The sequence below is a fragment of the Monodon monoceros genome, unplaced genomic scaffold (assembly GCF_005190385.1).
Source record: "Monodon monoceros isolate NGI ecotype Baffin Bay Population unplaced genomic scaffold, NGI_Narwhal_1 Super_Scaffold_11, whole genome shotgun sequence".
Lineage (NCBI taxonomy): Eukaryota > Metazoa > Chordata > Mammalia > Artiodactyla > Monodontidae > Monodon > Monodon monoceros.
This window is the reverse complement of record NW_021703767.1, coordinates 95,425,151-95,447,424: the sequence shown is the minus strand read 5'-3', so window position 1 is coordinate 95,447,424 and position 22,274 is coordinate 95,425,151. Positions and strand designations below refer to the sequence as shown.

The window sequence follows — 22,274 nt, the reverse complement described above, 5'->3', positions numbered from 1 at the left end:
TTATCAAAGTGACTTTGCATTCCTTGGCTATTCATCAAGTGGTTGGAGAGGGAGAGGCATATTGATTCCAAAAGTATAACCGTGTAGGTGGAGAAAATCAATAGAGAGTACAACGTCGGGGTGCAAATGGCCATCAGCGAGCGGCAGCATGCTGCAGAGAACGTGATGGAAGTTTTCCCATTAAGGTTGTTCAGAGATGGCAAGTCCTCGAGCAGTATGGAGGATTCATTTCTGCAGGACTAGAGAGAATAGGAATGGTTCCTCATAGCCTGCAACTCTGATAACCTTTTCGGTTATCTACCTCTTAAGTATATTGTAAACATACCCCTGTTCTCATTTTGTAATATCCCTAGTGTTCTGTTTTATTTCCATACCTAGAACTACTTTTGCTTAAATTGAGTAATTCCCAGCCTGAAGAGCAGTCAAACTTAGGATTTACACATTGAAAAGTGGATTGGGACAAGATACCAGAAGATTCCATATTTGAAACATTCTCGATCAGTCCCTTTGTGAGTACCCCAAATGTGTGATTTGAGGTTCAGAAAAGTTTGGTTCCTTTCAGTGTGAATTTCTTTTTAACTCCAAGAGTCTATGGTCCTATCATATATAGGTATAATAGGCCAGGCTTCGGTTAGATACTCCCAGGGAGCCTACGAACAATATTGAACTTTCTAAACTTGTACCTAAGACAGCACTGCCCAAGGGTTAGGATGATCACTACATGTTCCTCCCTGTCTAATGTCATCCTGTCATTCACAGCCTGCCCACCCTGGTTCTCTAGTACCTTCTCAGGACCAGGAAGCAAAGATTCTCCACCCTAAGAGGGTGTAAAGGAGAGAGATCCCGCTGGCGGTAGGTGAAAGGTAGAGAAGGGTTTCTCCACTTGAGAAATACATTTCCCTCTTCCTTCCACCAAAGAAAGCCATCAGACAAATAAGTACTTTTTAAAAGTGTACTCGGGCCTGGGAAGATTAAATCTAGTGGTTATTTACACCTGAACACCAATTACTCTACTCAGATAAGGAGAGATTTTCCCATTACCATGTAGTTTAACATACTGACTAATTCCCTAACTTACTTATCAGCGTATTTACTGATTTCCTGAATAACTTCGGACTTCCTAAATTTCCTTCCTTTAGTGCCTGCTAAATCAGGCACTGTGGTGAGTATCAGAGACTTAAACGGAAAGTAAGGCAGGTCTCCTGACGTTGAAGCGTCTATATTCTAATCGGGAAAGAGCTTAATAACCGGAAGATTCCACGCGGCTGGTACGTAACGTTGTAGGGTATTTATGAGGTGCTCTGGGAGCCCCATGGGGCGAGTGTGGTTCTGAGGGAGCATGGTTCTCTGGTTGCCGGGGAAGCGGGGAAACGAAGTGGGGAGGCTGTTGAGTTGCATCTTGAAGGGTGAGCTGGGCTTTCCCAGGCAGAACAAAATGGGAAAGGGGGGTCTCAGGCAGATGAAAGGACACAGCTGGAATGACGTATAGGATGCTTTGGGGGTTGAAGATGATGGGTCTGCAGAGATGGACTGGGGTCAAGTGTTGAGGGAGCGGGACCTGGTTAATAGGTTGGGGGAATCTAGCAGAAAAGGACCGCATGGTTCATCTACTATAGTCGTAAAGCTTTCTCTTGGTTGTAAAACCCACTCTGCCCACAAAGTCTTATTTGAGAGCTTAATACATAAATAAGTGAAAGCAGGGTGCTCTGTCTGAGGAGAGAGTAGGAGACCTGAGGCTGATCTGCCCGGGATCTCCCGCATCCCACTCCTCCCCAGAGCTTTTGACTATCCTCTGAGGACCCACAGGCTGTACTGAGCGCATGGTGGGGGAGGGGTATCAGCTGCTCATCTGGGTGGCTTTCTTACTTGATAGAGGATGCAACCGAGCCCCAGACCTGAAGCTGCATATTCAGGTTATGACAGAGCAGGGGCTAGAATGGAAGTCTCCTGATAGCCAGTTCTAGGAGCTTTCCAATTCATTCATTCACTTATCTGAAACATTTATAAGGTGCCATCTTGATGCATCTATGTTAGATTTTAGGGACTTAAAGGTGAATAGGAAGAATACAGTTCCTTTTCCGTGGGTCTTATAGTCTAGTGGCGAGGACAGACCAGAAAAGCAACAATTACAAGAAAACAAGAAAGGAGATATTAGTTGTAGGGAGTGGGGGAAAGTGCATGGGCTGCTTTAAAGAACTGCAACCCTGAGTTCTGAAGTGAGGTGTTCAGAGAGCCAGAAGGACTGTCCATAGAGAAAAGGGCGTCAGGAGGTACGAGAAGGAGTGGAGAGGAGCGTCCAGGAAAACAATTAGCCAGCTCTGCAGTTTCATTCAGGCCTCTGGGATCAGTCCCAGCCTGTGTGTTGCTCAGAGGAGCCTGCCTGGGGTGACTGGCCACAGGCCACAGATAACAGGCCTGATTTGTTGTTTTGAACGTGTTGTATCGGTCAGCGATGCCTTGTCCATGAAGTCAGTTCCTCCTGAGTGCCAATTATCCTCTGTCTCATAGACCCAGGAAGGAATCAGCTGTTGGATGACACCAGTGCAACTCACCACTTAGACCCAAACATGTCTTTAAGGAAGTCCTCACCAAAGACGGCATTTTGCTGAGATCGTTGTTACCCATTTCCTTCTCATTTTCTTAGTCTTCTTAAAATATCTCTGTTCCGTTAATCAATTCACAGCAGGGCTATACGTGTTGTATATACTGATATGGTTGCTAGTACTGCTAGTAGGTTGGGAGTGGGGTATAAGGAGAAATCACAGGGCCCTAGAGGGAAGTAGAGTGAGTTCTCTTGGAGACATTTGTGCTCCCTGCAGCACTGAACTCCAGACGGTGGTGATGAAGTATCCCCATCATCACTGTCCCCCTTGAGAAGCACGTTGCTGGATTCTGAGAAACATCTGTTCAGCCCCCTGCGACCCTGCACCACAGTCCTCTTCCCAATGCTCTTGATCAGCCAAGAAAATTGTGGGTTTCTTTTTCAGGGAGTAATCCATCAGGCTCTCTCTCCCTCCCACTTCGACCGTCTCTTCTACCTGAGTAACCTTGGTCACTCCATCACCTGTCAGTGAAGCCCAGGCAATATTTACAAATGCATCTGGAAGAAAAGCAGTCTGTCTGGGAATGCCATAATTTTTCTGCCAAAGCGGGTCCCAGGTGGACAGTAAAAGCCTGTGTTTAGGGAATGGGTGGCATCTTCAATCAGGGTGTGTGTGACACTATTATACTTACTGAACCTGACAGGCCTCCAATTAAAGTTGGGTAGGAAGCAGAGAACTGGAAAGCTCCCCAACCTGCTGCACCAATATATCAACATATAAACAGGAAGGAAAGAAGCCGTCCTCATAGTCAGAGAAGTGACTCCCAAAATAGGTCAAGGAAGTTTATTAATTTACTTATGAAATAAGACCAGACTATGTGCTTACTCTCTTGTCTAGATCTCCCGTTTGAAAATATTTTAGAGGTTATTGGAAGGTACAGTTTTCATAACATGATGAATTCCAGTATCATATTGTCTGGTCATGCTATTGTTAATATCATCATTAGTGTACATTAATTGTATTGCTTTATCAGTGATAATGAAGATGGTAATAATAATAATAAAGATCATATGGTTGCTTTCAACTGAAAAATTCACAGGGTTAGCTTTTCCTGAGTCCATCTTCTGGCCCAGATTGGTCCCTCTTCATTGCTGAGATGGCAGGTGGGCTAGAACTGCCCTTTTTTCTGCTCATAACATTTTTATGTAGGTGACCTTGGGTTAACATCAAAGAGAGCCTTGCAGGGGAAAAGATGTTACAAAAGGGAAAGACACATGTGTTGGGGCATCTACCTATGGTAGGCCCATTGTACATGGTTCCTCATCTGATGCTCAGGTAAGGTGCGAGGGAATGTTGGGGCCTCCATCAGCAGCCCCTCTTTGCTTTAGGAGAAGCCGTGAGGTGTCATAGAAGACACACAGCCTCTGGAGAGAGACCCAGAGAGTGCTTATAACAATTAAATGAGATAATGCACACAGATCACTTTGCCCAGTGCATCGCACAAAGTGAGTGCTTGGTAAATGGCAACTAGAATTATTACTAACTGTGGCTTTGAGCAACTCACCCAATTCACTGACCCCTAGTTTCTCCATCTGGAAACTGGCGATGGCGATGCCTACTGTGCAGGTTGTCACGGCCAGGCACTCCTCCAGCGGGAGTTATGGCTGTTACTACAGTTGAGGAAAAGGATATCAGAGAGCTTTACTTAGCAGTAGCTTCTGGAGTGTCTATGCAGGAGCCTTTGCCTCGTAGATGGGATAAAAGAGATTAGAAACAAGTATTGTTGGCTGATGGTTTTAGAGACTCAGCATTGGCAGAGAAGTCATCTAGAATCTAGACCAAGCCCTATGTGTGCTTGATTCACTTCTAAGTCAAAACCTGGATAATTTTCTTTTTAGGTTCTGAATCTTTAATCTAGAAACATCTGTTCTTTTCCACAAATCCTGTTAGAAATTGTGAGGGTGAAGAGAAAGTTCCCAGTTTCTTGTTCAACCTTTCTTTATGAGACCTACTGCCCCTCGTCCAGATGACTCTGATGACTGAGCCATAAAGGCTTTGTGTGGAAAGGCAAGGAGGGCAGGCACTGAAGTGACAGCCAGTCAAAGATTTTCCAGCTCATCTCTCCAGGAGTAGGCAGTGCCCCCGTTTCTGAAGCAGAGGAAAGTCGCACTGACAGAGATGACAGTCCTAAGAAGCTTCTGTGAGGGGACCAGGCCATCACCCCCTTGCCCTGAGAATTTAGTGGGCAGGACTAAAAGAGAGTGCTAAGAGAACACACCTGAGCCCTTGTGTGGCCTCCTCAGCCCATTTGACAATCACGTGGGACCAGGTTCCCCTGGGACAGGCTGCGTTCTTGGCAGATGCCCAGGAGGGTGAGACCCAGAGAATCTCTCGTGGGCCTGGATCTGCTGTCAGTGGAGGACCTTCCCAGAGACATGAGAAACCCCTCCTAAAAGGGGTGCCATCTTGACTTTTTTCCAAAATGGGCCAACATGCAGAGAGGGAGGACCAGAGACTCAGGATTCAGGAAGTTGTTAGAGAGAATCTTCTGGGTGTGGGGATTTGGTTACAGCTCCTAATTCTTTCTATTATAGTTCTCCTCCCTCCTGGGATACAAACATGTACCACTTTCACCTCCCTTCCTCTCCTTCGCCCTTTCTACTCTCCAGCCCACAAACTCTAGAAGAATTTGGCCTTCTGTAGGGCATAAGTATGAAGTTTGTATTTTAAGGAGTGAGTGTTGCTGCCTACTGGTCCATGAGGATGGAAGGATGGAGTGCATGGTAAACAGTACTGGGGCACAGCTGACCAGGATCTGGGGTAACTGTTTTTCCTAGATTCTCACCTAGATGGTCCTAATGGATTGCTTCCAACTGGACAGCCCCTACCAAATGCAATAGCAATTGTGGGATTTTAGCTGACTTTTCTACAAGACAACTCCGGTGAATGGAACAGTGAATCGCTTGGATATGTTGGTGGCTTCTTGACAGAGGCATGCCCTCCAAGGAAACACTGAGTGCTTTTGACATGATTTATTGTGTCGAGTGCTCTCATAAATAAAACATGCTTAGAGGTGTTTGCAAAGGAGCAGGCATTTGTATCTATGTTTTATACGTAAGAGAAATTCATTGCATTGTTTATTTTCTTCAAAAAGCCTCAGAAATTATAAACTGGGGTATTTGTAAATAGAGTCTCTAGATAAATAACCAAGGACTATTATTGAATTTATTACAGAATAGGAAATTCCTGAAGAGTTGATAGGATATAAAGATATATTTATGTGTGCATGTGTATACGTACATATTTATGTAAATGTATACATATATTTATATGTTTTCAACTACTTCAACTACTTCAACTACAAAGGGACTTTGAGGACCAGGTCTATGTAAACGGCCAGTGGTGAAGTAGAGTATGAAATGTTTGTGATGTGTGCTAGCAAATCATTGCTTTTCACGCACATACAGCTACCCATGGACACTCAATAAACACAGGCACAGACTGTGTCTAGGATGAAAGCATTTCTTGGGTTGTTAAATCAGAGTTTCACTTTACTGCTTGCCGTTCTGTCTTCTGCATGCCAGCTCTACCCTTTGTCTTACGGTGTTTGTCTATGCTGTACCCCAGAAATCGGCAGCTTCAGTCCACAGGCTGTCAACCCGAAAGGCCGTTTATCAGCGTCCCTGCCGCTTGGGACGCCAGTGCCTACACCTTCTTCAGCTCCATGTGTAGGAATATATTCTTCCTTCAGTTTCACTCCTCCCCCTCTGCCTGCATTTTTCTTTCTCCATTACTGCTTTTGATCTCTCCATCTCCATCTGACTGTAGCCGTTTAACAAAGTTCTGCCCTTTGTTCTTTTCTCTTCATACCCCCTTTGCTTGGGTGACCTCACCCCCTTGCCAGGGCTGGTGGAATTTGCCGGGGTCGGGGCGGTGGCCTCCCTGATTCACTCGGCTGGCCATGGGCCCTTAGCACCAGCCTCTGTGACCTGGCAGTGTGAGGAGGGGCACCGAGTGGGGCAGGGTGTTCAGAGCTGATGGCTGGCGCATGCAGAGCTCTTGAGCTGCTGTGGCCAGCCAGTTAGACTCTGCACGTAGTCTGCCTTTCCCCAGAGCCCCAAGGGCAGGAGCTGGCGCTAGGAGTAACTCCTCTGTGAGTTTCCATGAGCACTCCTGTCTCAGGTGCTTATCCTTGCTTGTGCCTGACTCACCTCTAGCCCCTGTTTTAGTGCACAGAATGGAGGCTGCTTAAATATCACTTGTTCAGAGAGAGAGAGTACTTTGCACTGGTACCCTGTTTAATTTCCATGGAGCCCTTACCACAATTTGTAATTCTCTTATGTACTTATTTACTTGTTTTCTGAGGCACAGCTTTTTTGTACGTTTTGCAGCACAGCTTGTTTGAAGGGGACTGTCCCTGTAGAGATGAGAGTTCCTCTTGGGCAAATACCTTCAGGAACAAAAGTATGCTTTTTGCCCAAGGTTTATCTGGAGAAAGGGTGAGTAGGAGGCGGGTCTGAGTCTTTTACTAGGTGTGCGCTGAGGGGCTTCAGAATCTGAACCAAGGCCTGCTCATTTGCACTAAGAACGAACCTAGCCTTGTTAGGTTGGAGATCTGGCCAGCAGTAGTGGTAGTAGGGATAAAAATAAGAGCAAACATTACTAAACATTTACTGTGTGCACCAGCTCTACTGAGCACTTTACATACTCGATCTTAATCTCACAAGATAGAAAGGATGCTGAGGCCATCATTATTCCATTTACAGAGAATGAGTCCAGGATCTAGACAGGTTCTCAGGACTTCCCAGTATTTTCCACTTGACAGAATACACCTAGAAGATGACGTTTGTACGGATGTGGGAAGGAGGTCATGTGTAAAGGGACGAGGCTGTTCACAGGTAGCGGTGAGTAGCCTTGGGCCTCTCCCACCTCCTGCTGCCCTGAGGGCTGAGGGAGCAATACCTTGGCACACCTATAATTTTTGGCAACCTGCTTGGGAAGCTCTAGGTTAAGTACATTTTTCAAATTGCACAGGTAGTAAATGGCCGAGCAGGGCTTGAAGTGAGGTAGATCAGCTCTGGGACTAATTGCTCTGATGCTACCTGGTGCTCCTCTGCTACGTGGTGTTGGGATGTGTGTGTGGGGAGTCGAGGCATTGGACCTTTCTTTACAAATCTTTCCACTCCCTAAGTTCTATTTTTCACCCTAACTCACACAGGCAATCTAATCTGAACTCTTCATTGTGCATAGGAGGAAACTGAGGTCGAGAGACGTGAATGACTTGCTCCAGGGTCCTGAGCTGCTGAGGGACAGAGCTGGAACTAGATCCCAGGTGTCCTGACTCCTGACCCAGACCCGTTGTCTCTTGCAGCTCTCATGACTATTTCACGTGTGCCTGTCTTGTTTCTTTGCATCGATTGATGCCAAGCCCTTTGTCTTGGAGTTCTTTCCTGTCTTCTGCGGCACCCTGCCACGCTGAGCCCAGAGCCGGCGGCCAGTCCCTCTCACAGCTGTGCTAGGGGCTCTCGGTATGCACTGTCCACCCCAGCAAGTGCTGGAGAAGATGTCAAAGAAGCCCAGTTTCTCCTGGGTTTGCTGGAGGAAACTCATTTTCACAATCAGCAATTTGAGAAACTTGCATATTTCTATTAAATTGTGCTCACCTTTTCTGGACTGGTAACTGACATCCTTCCTACAGGGCTGTCAATCCAGCCCCACATAGAAGAGCTACATGCACTTCACAACACCCTTCTCACGGCTGACAGGTGACAGAAAGCCGCTGAGCTTAGAAGTCATTTTCATGACCTGGGTTACAGAAGTTTTGAGCTAGAAAAGTGCTCTCCTAATCAATGGAATAGAATGAGCTACGGGCTCTTTTGAAACCCTAATAAGAATGAGGGTTTCCTTGATTCATTCGATTCTCTCTGGCGAGTTTTTAAATTTTTTGAGGGCGTGTGTCTGCATGGAGCAACATGGTGGTAACAGTCTCTGGAGCAGGCAGAATCGAATTTAGACTTGCCTTTTGCCACTGACTGCTTCGTTGCCCCGGACAAGTCACCCATCCCCCGCAAGCCTCAGTTTTGTCATCTGCTAAATGGATCTGACAATGGTACTTATTTTGTAGGATTTGTTGAGAAGATTGTGCAACTGGTGTTCAGCTAGTGCCAGGCATGTTATCAGTGCTCAGTGGCTTAGCTATTATGATCGGGCATACTACAGGAAAGCTACTATCACCTACCAGGGAGGCTGAGAGGATTAAATGAGGTAGTATATGCATGGTGCCCAGGGCACAGAATTTGCCTAATGATAATAAAAACAATAGTAATAATAATAGTAATGACTAACATTTACTGAGTGTTTACTAACTTCTGTCTTAGAGACTTTAAAACATCAGGGGCAGGTGCTATCATTCTTAAGATTTCAACCTACAGCTGTGTATTTAGACAGTATTTTGGAGCGCTAGTCTTCAATAAGCTTGGAGACTGCCCTGAATTTGTTCATCTTTGCATTTCCTCTCTACCCTCTCACCCACTTTGCATTTCTGCCTCTCCCACCCCCCAGTGTGGTTAAGAGCAGCTCTCAGATATGTTTGGGGGAACAAATAAATGGAAGTTTGTGGAATGAATGAGTGATCTTAGGTCATTGAAAATAGGTTGCAGAAGGGCCAACCCTTCTGGTGGTCACCTCTCAGGTCTGGCTTCAATTTGGGCAGGGGAAAATGGTCTGTTCTGAAAAACAAAACAAAGAAACTCACCAGGCTATCTAAATAGATCCTAAATATTTAGCGATCTTCCTCGGCATGAAAATCCAACCTGAGATGAACACTGGAACGAGCAGACTCTGTTTAAACTTTGCGAAGGTCTGCAGAACGAGCCCAGGGAGGCGGCTGGAAGCCTCGTCTATGGGAAAGAGCTCTGTTCCCCTTACCGCCTCTCCAGGGATTCAGTTACCAGGGTTCACCTAATGTTGGTTGAGAAGATGCTAAAGAACAAGTGAGGGTGGCAGGACATACAATGATCAACCCTAGTGCTGAACCATAAGCTTGGAGTGCCAAGAAACGCACTCCTCGGTGTGATGGGCCTTTATTGCCTTTTAGACCGTTTCATCCATTGCAATTTATTAATCCCCATCTAATGCGAAAGAGTGTTTTGCTTTAAAGATATCAGAGGCAGCTTGCTGAAATGGAGGACCGTGCGTTTTGGAGTCCTGCAATCTTAGATTTGAGTTCTGGCTCTGCCAGGAAATATCTGCCTGCTTCTCAGGAAGTTACTTTAACCTCTGACCCCCTGGCTTCTCATCTGAGGGCAGAACTAAAATCACCCCGCCCTGCACTGGCTTGGTGGGGATGGAGAGGAGGCGCTACACTAGAGCACCGTATGCAGTGTTCTGAACACAAAGATTAGTTTACTGTACCTCGGGGTGTTCTGTGGCGGGGCTCTTTACTAGAGTTTTCTGTTTCTGCCTTCACTTTCTTTACTAGAGTTTTCTGTTTCTGCCTTCACTTTCTTTCACCAGGATGGTATTGTAAATCCATTGTTCAAATGACATTATCTCAAAAACGTTCTCATTTGTTATGTGCCTTTTCTCAGCTAGAAAGAGCATTTATCCTTCTCCCTCACCCTCCCTCATCCAGCCATGCCCCAATCCTCTTCTCCATCCCAGGCTTCCTCCATTTCAGGGCCTAGAGCCCCGTAGTCTCTTGCCTGTTCTGTACAATATGCACACAGCCAGATTCCCACCTCTGTCCTCTCCCCACTGTGTTACTAAAATACGGATCTGGTCACACCACTGAACTTCTCAATGACTACAGAATGATCTCTAACCTTCCTGCCCTGGCCCCCAAATCCCTCCTTCTAGAGCTCACTTTGTTTAAATGAATGATCCTGGTGGACCATTTTGGTTAGGGGATGATAGTCTTTGGAGAATGGCCAGGATGAACTTGGAGGGCGATAGAAAGATATGTAGACTGCTCTGGATAAGATACGAACAAGAGTTTTAGGGCTTGACAGCAAGCAGGTGAGGGAGTAGGAGGTCAGTTTAAAGGAGGAAGGCTGCCCATCAATGGGGCTGGAGGCTGAAGTCAAGAAGAACAGAGGGTTTGTGGACATTCTCTAAAGCCAGGGAGAACTGGAGTAGCCTGTATTGCATCGTAAGCTTGCTGTCTGCTGGGACAGACTGCATTATATCTCCTATCTCTGGCCCAAACTTTCCATAAAGTTCACTGCACATACAGCTTTACCTTGCTGTTACTTGGAGGACAGGAGGGACTGGGATATCATCTAGTTGGATGATGAAGTGAAGAAAAGGGAAGAAGCCAATGAAACATGGAGTGGAGACAGAGACTCTATGGAAGCAGAGATTCAGAGCTGGAAGAAGTAAGCTTCACAACTCTCTAGGTTTATTGAGGGAGACTCTAGATTTTCTGATTGTACATGACTGGGAATCAGAAAAAATTTTACTTAAATGTTTCAGAACAACTTGATCTCAGCAAACTGGAGGGCTTAGGGGCTATGCATCGATTATAGATGTGGCAGTGACAGCTAGTTTTCCTTTTCTTTACCACCAATAGAACCCCTATAATACTTGGGTGGGTAATGTACCCAGTCAGAAGACTACATTTCTCAATCTCACTTGCTGTATCTTAAGGGTTCAGGTTTTAAGCAATATAAATGGAAGTTAGAGGAAAGGATTTATGAGAAAGCTTCTTTAAAAAGGGACAGAAATGTGGGAAATGACCTGCCTCAACTTCCTGTTTCTTTCCTGCCTTCCAAAACTCAGACAAATTGACTGGAGCTACAGCAGCCATCGTGGATCTTGCAGTCACCTTGAGGATGGAAGCCAAGTATCCAGATGGTAGACCAGAAAGATCAAGGGGCCTGATTACCCATGACTGCAGAGCCACAGTAGCAGCCTCCCTCCAGACTTCTGTTGTACAAGAGAGAAGTGAAATTATCTTTCATTTTTAGTTTTCTGCTGTATCAACTGAACCTAATCCTAGTCTGCTAATACAGTAGCAGAGTGATTATGAGAGGGCTCTGGAGTCAGACTGCTTTCACTCTGTTCCTTGCTCTGTCACCTCTTAAACAAGAGCCTTAAACCAATTCCCAGAGGTTTCAGAAGCCTCCTTTTTCTCATCTGTAATATGAGGAAAATAACGCCACTTACACATGGGGTTGTTGTGAAGGTTGAGTAAAATAATGTGTAAAGCAATTAGAACTCTTTAGGTACACAGTAAGTGCTCAATAAATGGTAGCTGCTGCTATCATTATTATTATCATGACTATTATTGCCATAATTACTTATCAGGTTTAGCATTCATCTCCATTAATGGAGATGATGGGTCCTTTAGGGTAGAGACAATTTCTTTTTTTTTTTTTTAATTAATTAATTTATTTATTTTAGTTTTGTCTGTGTTGGGTCTTCGTTTCTGTGCAAGGGCTTTCTCCAGTTGCGGCGAGCAGGGGCCACTCTTCATCGTGGTGCGCGGGCCTCTCACTGTCGCGTCCTCTCTTGTTGCGGAGCACAGGCTCCAGACGCGCAGGCTCAGTAGTTGTGGCTCACGGGCCCAGTTGCTCCGCAGCATGTGAGATCCTCCCAGACCAGGGCTCGAACCCGTGTCCCCTGCATTGGCAGGCGGGTTCTCAACCACTGCGCCACCAGGGAAGCCCCGACAATTTCTTATTTATTTTTGGTATTGCTCCAGGACTGGCATATGGTAGGTACCCAATGCAGCTTTCCCAAACCATATCTTATTAGATTCTTGCTACTATTTCTCATGAGCAGATGATAAAAATTACTGATATAGTGTACCGGGCGGGGGACTGATACTATGCATGCTTACTGTCATTTAATCCTTACCAAAACCACCTGAGAAGTGGGCTGAAAGGGTAGTTGTAGACAGTGCAAGAGCTTAGGCGTCATTCAGACCTACACTCTGTTTGAGGTTCAATTTTATTAATATTAAAAGAACTGGAAATAAGTTTTATTTCTCCACTCACGTTCCATTCATAGGAGCCTCTTGGGGCAGATTACTTGTAATGGCCAGGTGTCGCTGACACGGAGGCTTTGCTTTGTGTTTTATCCCAAGCCGGTGAACTAGAGAACCTCTATAAACTACCCGCCTTCCATCCCTCATCTTGCAACAAAGCTGTCAGTGGGAACCAGGAAGAAAAACTATTTCCCCTATCTGGTTTATACAGTCTGGTATATACAAAAGGGTTTTAAGGTTTGGCATGGGCACAGGGTCTGGTTGTAGGCTGCTGAGCTATTTAAGAGTAGATAAGACCTTTTGGACAAGGGTAAAGGTTACAGCACAAGCTGCTTCCTCTGATAAATTTCCCTCCACCTGTGATAGGGCTGTGGGCAGTTATGGTGTTGGGGCAGGAACAGTAGGAGGAGCCTGGGAAGTCTTTTTTTCTTTTTTTAATTTTATTTATTTTTGGCTGCGTTGGGTCTTTGTTGCTGCACGCAGGCTTTTCTCTAGTTGTGGCGAGCGGGGGCTACTCTTTGTTTCAGTGCACGGGCTTCTCATTGCGGTGGCTCCTCTTGTTGTGGAGCACGGGCTCTAGGCGCGTGGGCTTCAGTGGTTGTGGCGCACAGGCTCTAGAGCACAGAGCTCAGTTTTTGTGGTGCATGGGGCTTAGTTGCTTCGCGGCATGTGGGATCTTCCCGGACCAGGGATTGAACCCGTGTTCCCTGCATTCGTAGGCAGATTCTTAACCATTGCGCCACCAGGGAAGTCCCTGGGAAGTTTTTGTAACTTTGGGTCTTGTCAAATTATAGAGAAAGTGGCTCTCTCTCTTAGATTTGTTTCATGTTATAAGCTGGTTTGCATCTCATGGGAGATGATGCCACAAGGGCAAAAGTCTCTTAAGAATCTGCTGGCCAAGAAGACCTAAATAGACATTTCTCCAAAGAAGATATACAGACTGCCAACAAACACATGAAAGAGTGCTCAACATCATTAATCATTAGAGAAATGCAAATCAAAACTACAATGAGATATCATCTCACACCAGTCAGAATGGCCATCATCAACAAATCTAGAAACAATAAATGCTGGAGAGGGTGTGGAGAAAAGGGAACACACTTGCACTGCTGGTGGGAATGTGAATTGGTTCAGCCACTATGGAGAACAGTATGGAGGTTCCTTAAAAAACTAAAAATAGAACTACCATATGACCCAGCAATCCCACTACTGGGCATATACCCTGAGAAAACCAAAATTCAAAAAGAGTCACGTACCAAAATGTTCATTGCAGCTCTATTTACAATAGCCTGGAGATGGAAACAACCTAAGTGCCCATCATCAGATGAATGGATAAAGAAGATGTGGCACATATATACAATGGAATATTACTCAGCCATAAAAAGAAACGAAATTGAGCTATTTGTAATGAGGTGGATAGACCTAGAGTCTGTCATACAGAGTGAAGTAAGTCAGAAAGAAAAAGACAAATACCGTATGCTAACACATATATATGGAATTTAAGAAAAAAAAAATGTCATGAAGAACCTAGGGGTAAGACAGGAATAAAGACGCAGACCTACTGGAGAACGGACTTGAGGATATGGGGAGGGGGAAGGGTGAGCTGTGACAGGGCGAGAGAGAGTCATGGACATATACACACTAACAAACGTAAGGTAGATAGCTAGTAGGAAGCAGCCGCATGGCACAGGGATATTGGCTCGGTGCTTTGCGACCGCCTGGAGGGGTGGGATAGGGAGGGTGGGAGGGCGGGAGACGCAAGAGGGAAGACATATGGGAACATATGTATATGTATAACTGATTCACTTTGTTATAAAGCAGAAACTAACACACCATTGTAAAGCAATTATACCCCAATAAAGATGTTAAAAAAAAAAAAAAAAAAAGAATCTGCTGGCCAAATAGTTCCTATCTTAACATACATTTCCTCTTCTTGTAGGTCATGGCTATTCCAGAGGTAGCTCCTGGTTCCTATAGTGGAGTAGTCCTTAACCCTGGCTGCACATTAGAATTCCCTGGGGAATTTTTTTAAAATGCCAGTTCCTGGGCTCTACCCCAGCCCAACTGAATTAGAATCTCTAGGGCATAGAGCCTGAGCATCAGTATTTTAAAAAAGAAATAAACAGAAATTAAAAAAATTTTAAAATGAGTCACAAACTGAGAGAAAATATTTGCAAAACCATATATCTAATAAAGAACTTGTATCCAAAATATATAAAGAAGTCTTAAAAGTTAATAAGAAAATGAAGACTCCAATTAAATAATGAGAAAAATATTCGAACACTTTACCAAAAAATATATTTGCATGGCAAATAAATACATAAAAAGATGCTCAAAATATTTGTAATTAGGGAAATGCAAATTTCAACCGTACTGAAATATCACTATACACCGTCCAAAATGGCAAACAAACAAATAAAACAACCACAAAAAAAACACACCTGACAATTCTTAGTGCTGGCAAAGAACAGAGCAACTGGAACTCTCATGTATAGCTGGTGAGAATCAAAAATAAGATAGCTACTTTGGGAAAATGTCTGGCAGTTCATTATAAAGTTAAACATATACTTGCCACAAAACCCAGCAATTCCACTCCTAGGTATTACTCAAGAGAAATGACAACTTGTGTTCACACAAAAACCTGTACACAGATATTTATAATGGCTTAATTCATAATGGTCCCAGACTGGATCAACCCAGTTGTCCTTCAACTAGTAAATGAATAAACTGTGTGGGGCTTCCCTGGTGGCGCAGTGGTTAAGAATCCACCTGCCAATGCAGGGGACACAGGTTTGATCCCTGGTCTGGGAAGATCCCACATGCCGTGGAGCAACTAAGCCTGTGCGCCGCAACTACTGAGCCTGCGCTCTAGAGCCCGCCAGCCACAACTACTGAGCCCGCCTGCCACAACTACTGAAGCCCGCCTGCCTAGAGCCCCTGCTCTGCAACAAGAGAAGCCACCGCAATGAGAAGCCCGCGCACAGCAACAAAGAGTAGCCGTCGCTCACCGCAACTAGAAAAAGCCTGTGCGCAGCAACGAAGACCCAACAGAACCAGAAAATAAAAATAAAAAATAAAATAAATTGAAAAGAAAAAAAACAAACTGTGGAATATCCATATGGTGGGATACTACTCAGAAATAAAGTGTAATGTCTCATTGATAACACACAACATGAATGAATCTTAGATGCATCATACTAAGTGAAAGAAACTAAACTCAAAAGGTTACCTACTGAATGAGTCCATTTATATAACATTCTGGAAAAGGCGAAAGTATAGAGACAGAAAACGTCTCTGGTTGCCTGGGGTTGGGGGTGGCAGGAGGGGAAAATCACAAAGAGGTAACATGAAGGAATTATTTGGGGGGTGATGGAACTCTTCTGTATCTTGATTGTAGTGGAGGTTACACAATTGTATGTATTGGTCAAAACTCATAGAATTGTATATTTAAAAGGGTCAACTTTACTGTATGTACTTATAACTCAGTAAAGCTGAGCCTCCCTCCCCCAATCCATTATTCAGAAGCAAATTCCCCAATTTAAATTCATAGTCAGGGTTGAGAGATATTGCTGGCGTAATAAATTCAAATCCAGTTTCTGTTATTTAAACTTCAGTTTCCTCATATGTAAAACGGGAGATAATAAAACCTACTTTGAAGAGATATTATGAATCTTAAACGTGATGATGTATGGCAAACTCCTAATATAGGGTTTGGCACAAAATAATAATAACCACTTAACAGGTGCTACGTGCCAGGTGTTGTATGGCATTTTACAGATACCTCATTTAGTCTTTACAACAGCTGTATGAAGTAGGTATTATTGTCACCATTTTCAGGGTGGAGAAACTGAGGCTCAGAGAAGTTACGGAACTTGCTCAGAGTCTCACAGCTGGTCAGTGGCTGAGGCAGGTTCCAAGTCTAAACTTATCGTTACTGATTACCACTCTGAAATCTTAATTTCAGGCATCCTGCTCTTCAGCTTCACTTCTATCTTCTAGTTCACTTTCTCGCTGTTTTTACTTCAGTGATTTCCAGACCTCATTGAGAACACCAGTCTTCATCGATCCTACCACTTCTCGTAAATCACCACTACCTTCCTGTTCTCACTTCCTTTCTCATCCAACCTAAGTTGTGTGGTCCAGCAGTATTTCCTCTTCCTTTTCTAGTATTCCTAGTCCCATGGCTTTTTTCCCCCTCTCTCTCTGCCTAGGAAAAGCTAAATCTAGTCAATCCCAACTTTTTCTTTATTCTGCTCTTGCAACCAAGCAGCAGTTATTGCTGGAGATAGATGCAGATATGGAGAAGCAGTGGGAAGTTGGGTCCAGAGAGAAGCTATATGGAGATGATGGTGTGGGAGTGGAAAGAAGAGGGTGGAGGGAGACTTTCCTTGGTTTAATGGCAAAGGATCATAGAGTGAGAGGCCTGGTTGAAGAAACCTGATATAAAAATGCTAACTTTGGCACAGTTATTTTGGTCCTGTCCCTGGCTGGGGGATCGAGGAGGATTCTGGCTGGCCTCAGCTGGGAGATGTCAGTTACAAAGTGTAGAGAAGTGTTATGGACAAGGCCATGTGCAGAGAGGGGCATCCCTACTGGGACAGAAGCAGGGCTTTCTTTTGGTGCCTGGTGCCGTGGTGAAGGCACCGATTACTGGCCAGTACCAGAGCCTTTGGTGGAGCTGGTTCAGTGATGTGCTGGTAAATGTTTAACAACTCACTCTCTGAAAACAAACAGCAAACAGACAAACTCTGATTTGTAGCATTTGCAAATTTCTGTGGTGTAAATACTCCCTCCATAGCCCCAGTCTAGGTTACACAGCGCCTATGAGCACGACGTCAGGGGGACAGGCTACCAGAATGTGACTGGGCCTTGTTCTAATTTCTAAATGTAATGAAGCACCTTGAAGGATAAGAAGGAAGGATTCGTTTGTGGGAATTGTCATGGTTTGGGGGACTGGGCCTTAATAGGATGGGATCTAGAGGAGACTGTGCAGTCTGCATTGACCAGGCAGGACTCTGAACCGTCTGCCCTACATCCTCTGTAGGACTCCCTGGTTACATGCCTCCCTTTTGTCTTACCACTGCTCTTCTGTTCTATGTGCTAACATTTTTAGATTTATAAATTTATGGTGAGTAATAATCTGGCACCTTCCCCCAAATAATTTCCTTGCCAAACAAGTTTGAAAATGATTGCAATCAGGTTAATATTAATAGAATTTCGAGCATCCACAGAATTTATTCATATATAAGGAAAAAATCCTCTATTCTGCAGGAATCTCAAATATTAGGATATTCACGCATATTAGAGAATGACTTCAGGAAAAGATAGTGGTAAGACCAACAAGGATATAAGCCATGACAGGAGATAAATCAAATCGGTCCTGGAAATATTTTCCTCATCACATTAAAACGATGTCAGATATAAACCAGTGCACTTTCTGATGGCGTTTCCCTAGTCTGTGCATCCCACATGGATGGAGACTGTTTAGTCTGGATGAACGATACTAATGTAGAACTCTTCTTGTGATGGTGTGCATTAGTACACAGAACTCCCAGTGTAGGTTAGCATCTTTACTTCTCCAGAAACATTTGAAGAGGCCACAACATTCACTGCCAAGACATGAGTTGACCCACGTGATCTGCCAAGCCCAAACCCAGCAAAGCCTCATGCTTTTGCAGTATAACCATCAAAAAGCAGTAAGTTTTCCTTTTCTTTCTTTTTCAAGGTGTCCATTGACCCATCCCCAGCATCTGGGAAGATACTGTGGATTCCAACTCAAGAGAAGAGGAGGAAAGAGGAAAAGGAAATAGAGCTATTTCACAAACTATCAACATGTAAGTCCTGGTACTTCATTAAAAAAAGCAAACACGTTTTATGATTCTTTCTCAAGGAGAGAGAAGGCGCTAGCTGAGCTACCTCTGCAGAACATCAGTCTGTTGAAGTGCTGTGGCAGATGGTGCTTTGTGATTCTCACGATGGCTTTATTTCCTAACTTGCTTTCCTCCTGCTTGGAGATCACAATGCCAGTTTGAGGCTCATAAAATCCCAATCATATCAGATTTACTGACTTGTCATTTTGCTACTCTGCCGATCCAGTATTTATTATTTATATCCTGGCTATATCCACCCCCCACGAAAGAACTGACCTTTCTTCTCCTGAAAGGGAGACAGAATAAAAATAGAGCCATTAGGACATGACAGGGAATGAGAAGTGGGGCAGTGGCTAGGCACCAGAATATTTATTTGGATCGAAAAACCAAAGAAAAAGGAAGCTACTACAATGAGCCCAAACCTAGCGCTGAACTCCCTGATAGTCAAGGCAAAAAGGGGGCATGATGACCACTTTGCTCATCTCACCACTAAATGCTCTAGGAGAGCGGGACGAACAGTAACAGGCTGGCAGGCACGCTCTCCACAGGCCTGCGCCTGCACAAGATGCGTACCTGACAGTATGGATGCAACGGCTGCAATGATGAAGGACACAATGACGCCGGGTCCCGCCATTTCCTTGGCCACCAGGCCAGACACCACGTACATCCCAGTGCCCACGCAGCTGCCGACTCCGAGTGAGATGAGGTCCACGGTGGTGAGCACCTGGGCTAGCTTGGTGCCATGTGCTGTGGTGGCCCCAGTTCCCTCTAGCATGGACTCCACCGGTTTGGTGCGCAGGATCCTGGAGTGCATGGCGTACCAGGCAGCCCCCCACTGCACTCGCCGGGGGTCCAGGGAGGCGAGGAAGCCACTCATCCTGAGCGAGATGGGTTGTGGTGAAGGTCAACTGATGGCAGAGGGCTGCAGAAGCCTTAGTGGATGCTTCTGGAACTCATCTAGTGACCAGGGATCTCCCTTTTAGGAAAGGTCGAGAGGTCCCCAGGGCAGACTTCTCCTGGGAATGAATGTCTGCAGGAAAAACACAAGAAAAAGGTAGATGAGACCAAGTGGGAAACAAACTATGGCTTGAAGGCATTGATGGAGGTCAGTGTACTGAACTGGTAGAACTGATCTAACCTGTGTATTTATAATGCAGGAGGGTTGCATTTCCCCCTTTGTCTTGCCTCCAGTCCTAAATGACAGTCCGTAGTTTGCACTGTGTGGCACAGTTGTTATGAAGAGGGTGGTCTGAGTCAGGGCTCTGCTACTTACGGTTCTGGGAACTTAGAAACGTTACTTCATGTCTCTGTGCTTCAGTTTCTACTGCATAGTGGGGATAATCAAGCCTCCTGCCTTGTGTCGATGTGAGAATTAAATTAGTGTTTGTCTAAAAAGAGCTTAAGACAATGCCTGGCCTGTGGAGAATGCTCTTCTGTCAAACTCTAAGTGCTTCTTACCTGGCTCTGCCAAGACTTGGTCTGTGATTCTTGGGCATAATCTCTGGGGACACAAATCCTCATTTTTTATATAAGGATGTAAAATTGGATCTATGACTCTCAAGAGGGGCAGTGCCACCCCACGGGATTGTCTTCGAACTTTGTTCTCAACTGAAATGAAAATGTTTTGAGAAATTTTTTGCTCTCAGAGTTTGGGGTAGGGGGAGTGTTCATGGCATTTGGTTGGTGGGCCCCAGAGATGTTAAACGCGTGGGATGGTGTCATACCATTTTCAGATATCGGACATTTTTTTTTTAGTTAATTAATTTTATTTTTGGCTGCGTTGGGTCTTCATTGCTGCACACAGGCTTTTCTCTGGTTGTGGTGAGCGGGGGCTCCTCTTCATTGCGGTGCATGGGCTTCTCATTGCAGTGGCTTCTCTTGTTGCGGAGCACGGGCTCTAGGCACGCAGGCTTCAGTAGTTGTGGCGCACGCGCTTAGTTGCTCCGCGGCATGTGGGATCTTCCCGGACCAGGGATTGAACCCGTGTCCCCTGCATTGGCAGGCAGATTCTTAACCACTGCGCCACCAGGGAAGCCCCGGACTTTCTTGTAGGTGAAAATTCTGGTTATGATGATCTGAAGCTAAAACCTAACTCTGTTTTACATATAAGCACATGAGATTATTTTGGATGGTTTTAATAGACAAGTACCTTGACTTTTCCAGGAAGGCAATTATAAAATAAATTGAAGGGAGATTGTAAATTCTTTAGCTTTGAACTTAAGTGGAGTTCATCACTGTTTTAGAAAACGAAGACACCCTTTCAGTGCAGCCTATGGTGCTGCATCACCCATTCAGCACACCTGTAACAGCCTGCCATTTGAAAGTGGCACGTTTACAGTACTTTTTCGTATAGTGCAAGCATCTCATGATGACAGCTGTACTTGCCTGAGTGTTTAAATACTGAAATATGTTATATACAGGCAGGTTACCCATGAATTTTGCTTTAGGATATTAAAGAGGGGTGTATCAAGATATGTATTACAAAAAAGAGGTGCTGGGTCTGATAGACTTGAGAATTATTGTACTAGATGATTTCTAAAGTTTTGTCAAGTTAGAAAATGCCAAGATTATATGAAGTTACTTTCTTTGGAAGCCAGAAGCTTCATAAAATTCTATAAAGAATTTTTAAAGTACATCTGGAACATTGATTCCAAGTACTGTGCTGATAAGCCTAGGGCATTTACATTTACAGCAAGTTCCAGCCCGTGTAATCTACCCATATTAATTAATACAACTTAGCACTTAATGTAACACTTGTCCACTTCTAAAAGCTTTGTAGATACAACCTAATTAGAAGAATCAGGTGAAATGTAGCAGTTTGGCTCACAGGGGTTGGGTGATGGACCTACTGGTTTAATTTCCTCCTAAATTTGGCAGCGTTGCTTCATGCTGTGTGTTAATTCTTGACATCTTAGATATCAGTACATTTAGATAGTGCCACTGTATATACCAGAGTCATTCAAAAGCCTAGAGTGCCAGCATTTTTTTTTTTAAGATTTCCAGATTTGTGAGAAAATGTATACCAGGAAGGCTGCAAGAACAACTGCTCTACTGGAGCTCTTGAGCTCTTGTGGGGAAATCAATGTACATATCTATTTAATTTCAACCCAGCCAGCATGTACTGAGCATCCATTATGTGCCAGGCATGATGTTAGGCTCAGGGATGCAAAGACACGGTCCCTGCTCTCGTGGAGTTTCCAGTCTAGAACTGGAGATGATGGTCACCCAAATCACAATGCAAGGGAGAAGGTTTTTTTGTTTTTTTTTTTTTCTGAAAACCTTGTCTTTACTTATTTTTCATATTACAAATGTATATAGCATGGCCATTGCAGAAAAATCAGACAGTATCAACAATAACATTCAGTGAAGATAGATAAGACAATTCAACACACAGATAGAAAAATAAAAACCAGATCATTCTAGAGAGGGATAAGGGGTATGTTGTAGTGTCCCCCCAAAATTTATATGTTGAAGCTCTAATCCTCAGTACCTCAGAACGTGACCTTATTTGGAAATAGAGTCGTTGCAGATGTACTGAATAATTAACTAAGATGAAGTCACATTGCAGTAGGATGGGGCCCTAACCCAATACAACTGGTGTCCTTATAAAAAGAGGAAATTTGGACGCAGAGCCACACACACAGGGAGAACGAGCTGTGAAGGTGAAGGCAGAGATCAGGGTGATGCATCTGCAAGCTAGGGAACACAAAGGATTGCCAGCAAACCACCAGAAGCTAGGAAAGAGCCCTGGAACAGATCCTTCCTCACAGCCCTCAGAAGGGACCAACCCTGCTGACACCTTGATCTCAGACTTCCAGAACTGCGAGACAATAAATTTCTGTTATTTAAGCCTTGCAGTTTGTGATACTTTGT

At 44.5% G+C, this 22,274-nt stretch overlaps 1 protein-coding gene across 2 annotated transcripts in view; it reads right to left on the bottom strand.

The window, feature by feature from the left end:
- The window catches only part of SLC7A14 (solute carrier family 7 member 14), a 120,632-nt gene that overhangs the window by 50,106 nt on the left and 48,252 nt on the right, over positions 1–22,274 (bottom strand). For both annotated transcript variants that reach the window (XM_029214893.1, XM_029214894.1), the window contains one exon: positions 18,975–19,431. In XM_029214893.1, coding sequence (XP_029070726.1) covers positions 18,975–19,278 — 304 coding nt within the window. In that variant the 5' untranslated portion in view covers positions 19,279–19,431. The remainder of the gene's footprint in view (positions 1–18,974; positions 19,432–22,274) is intronic.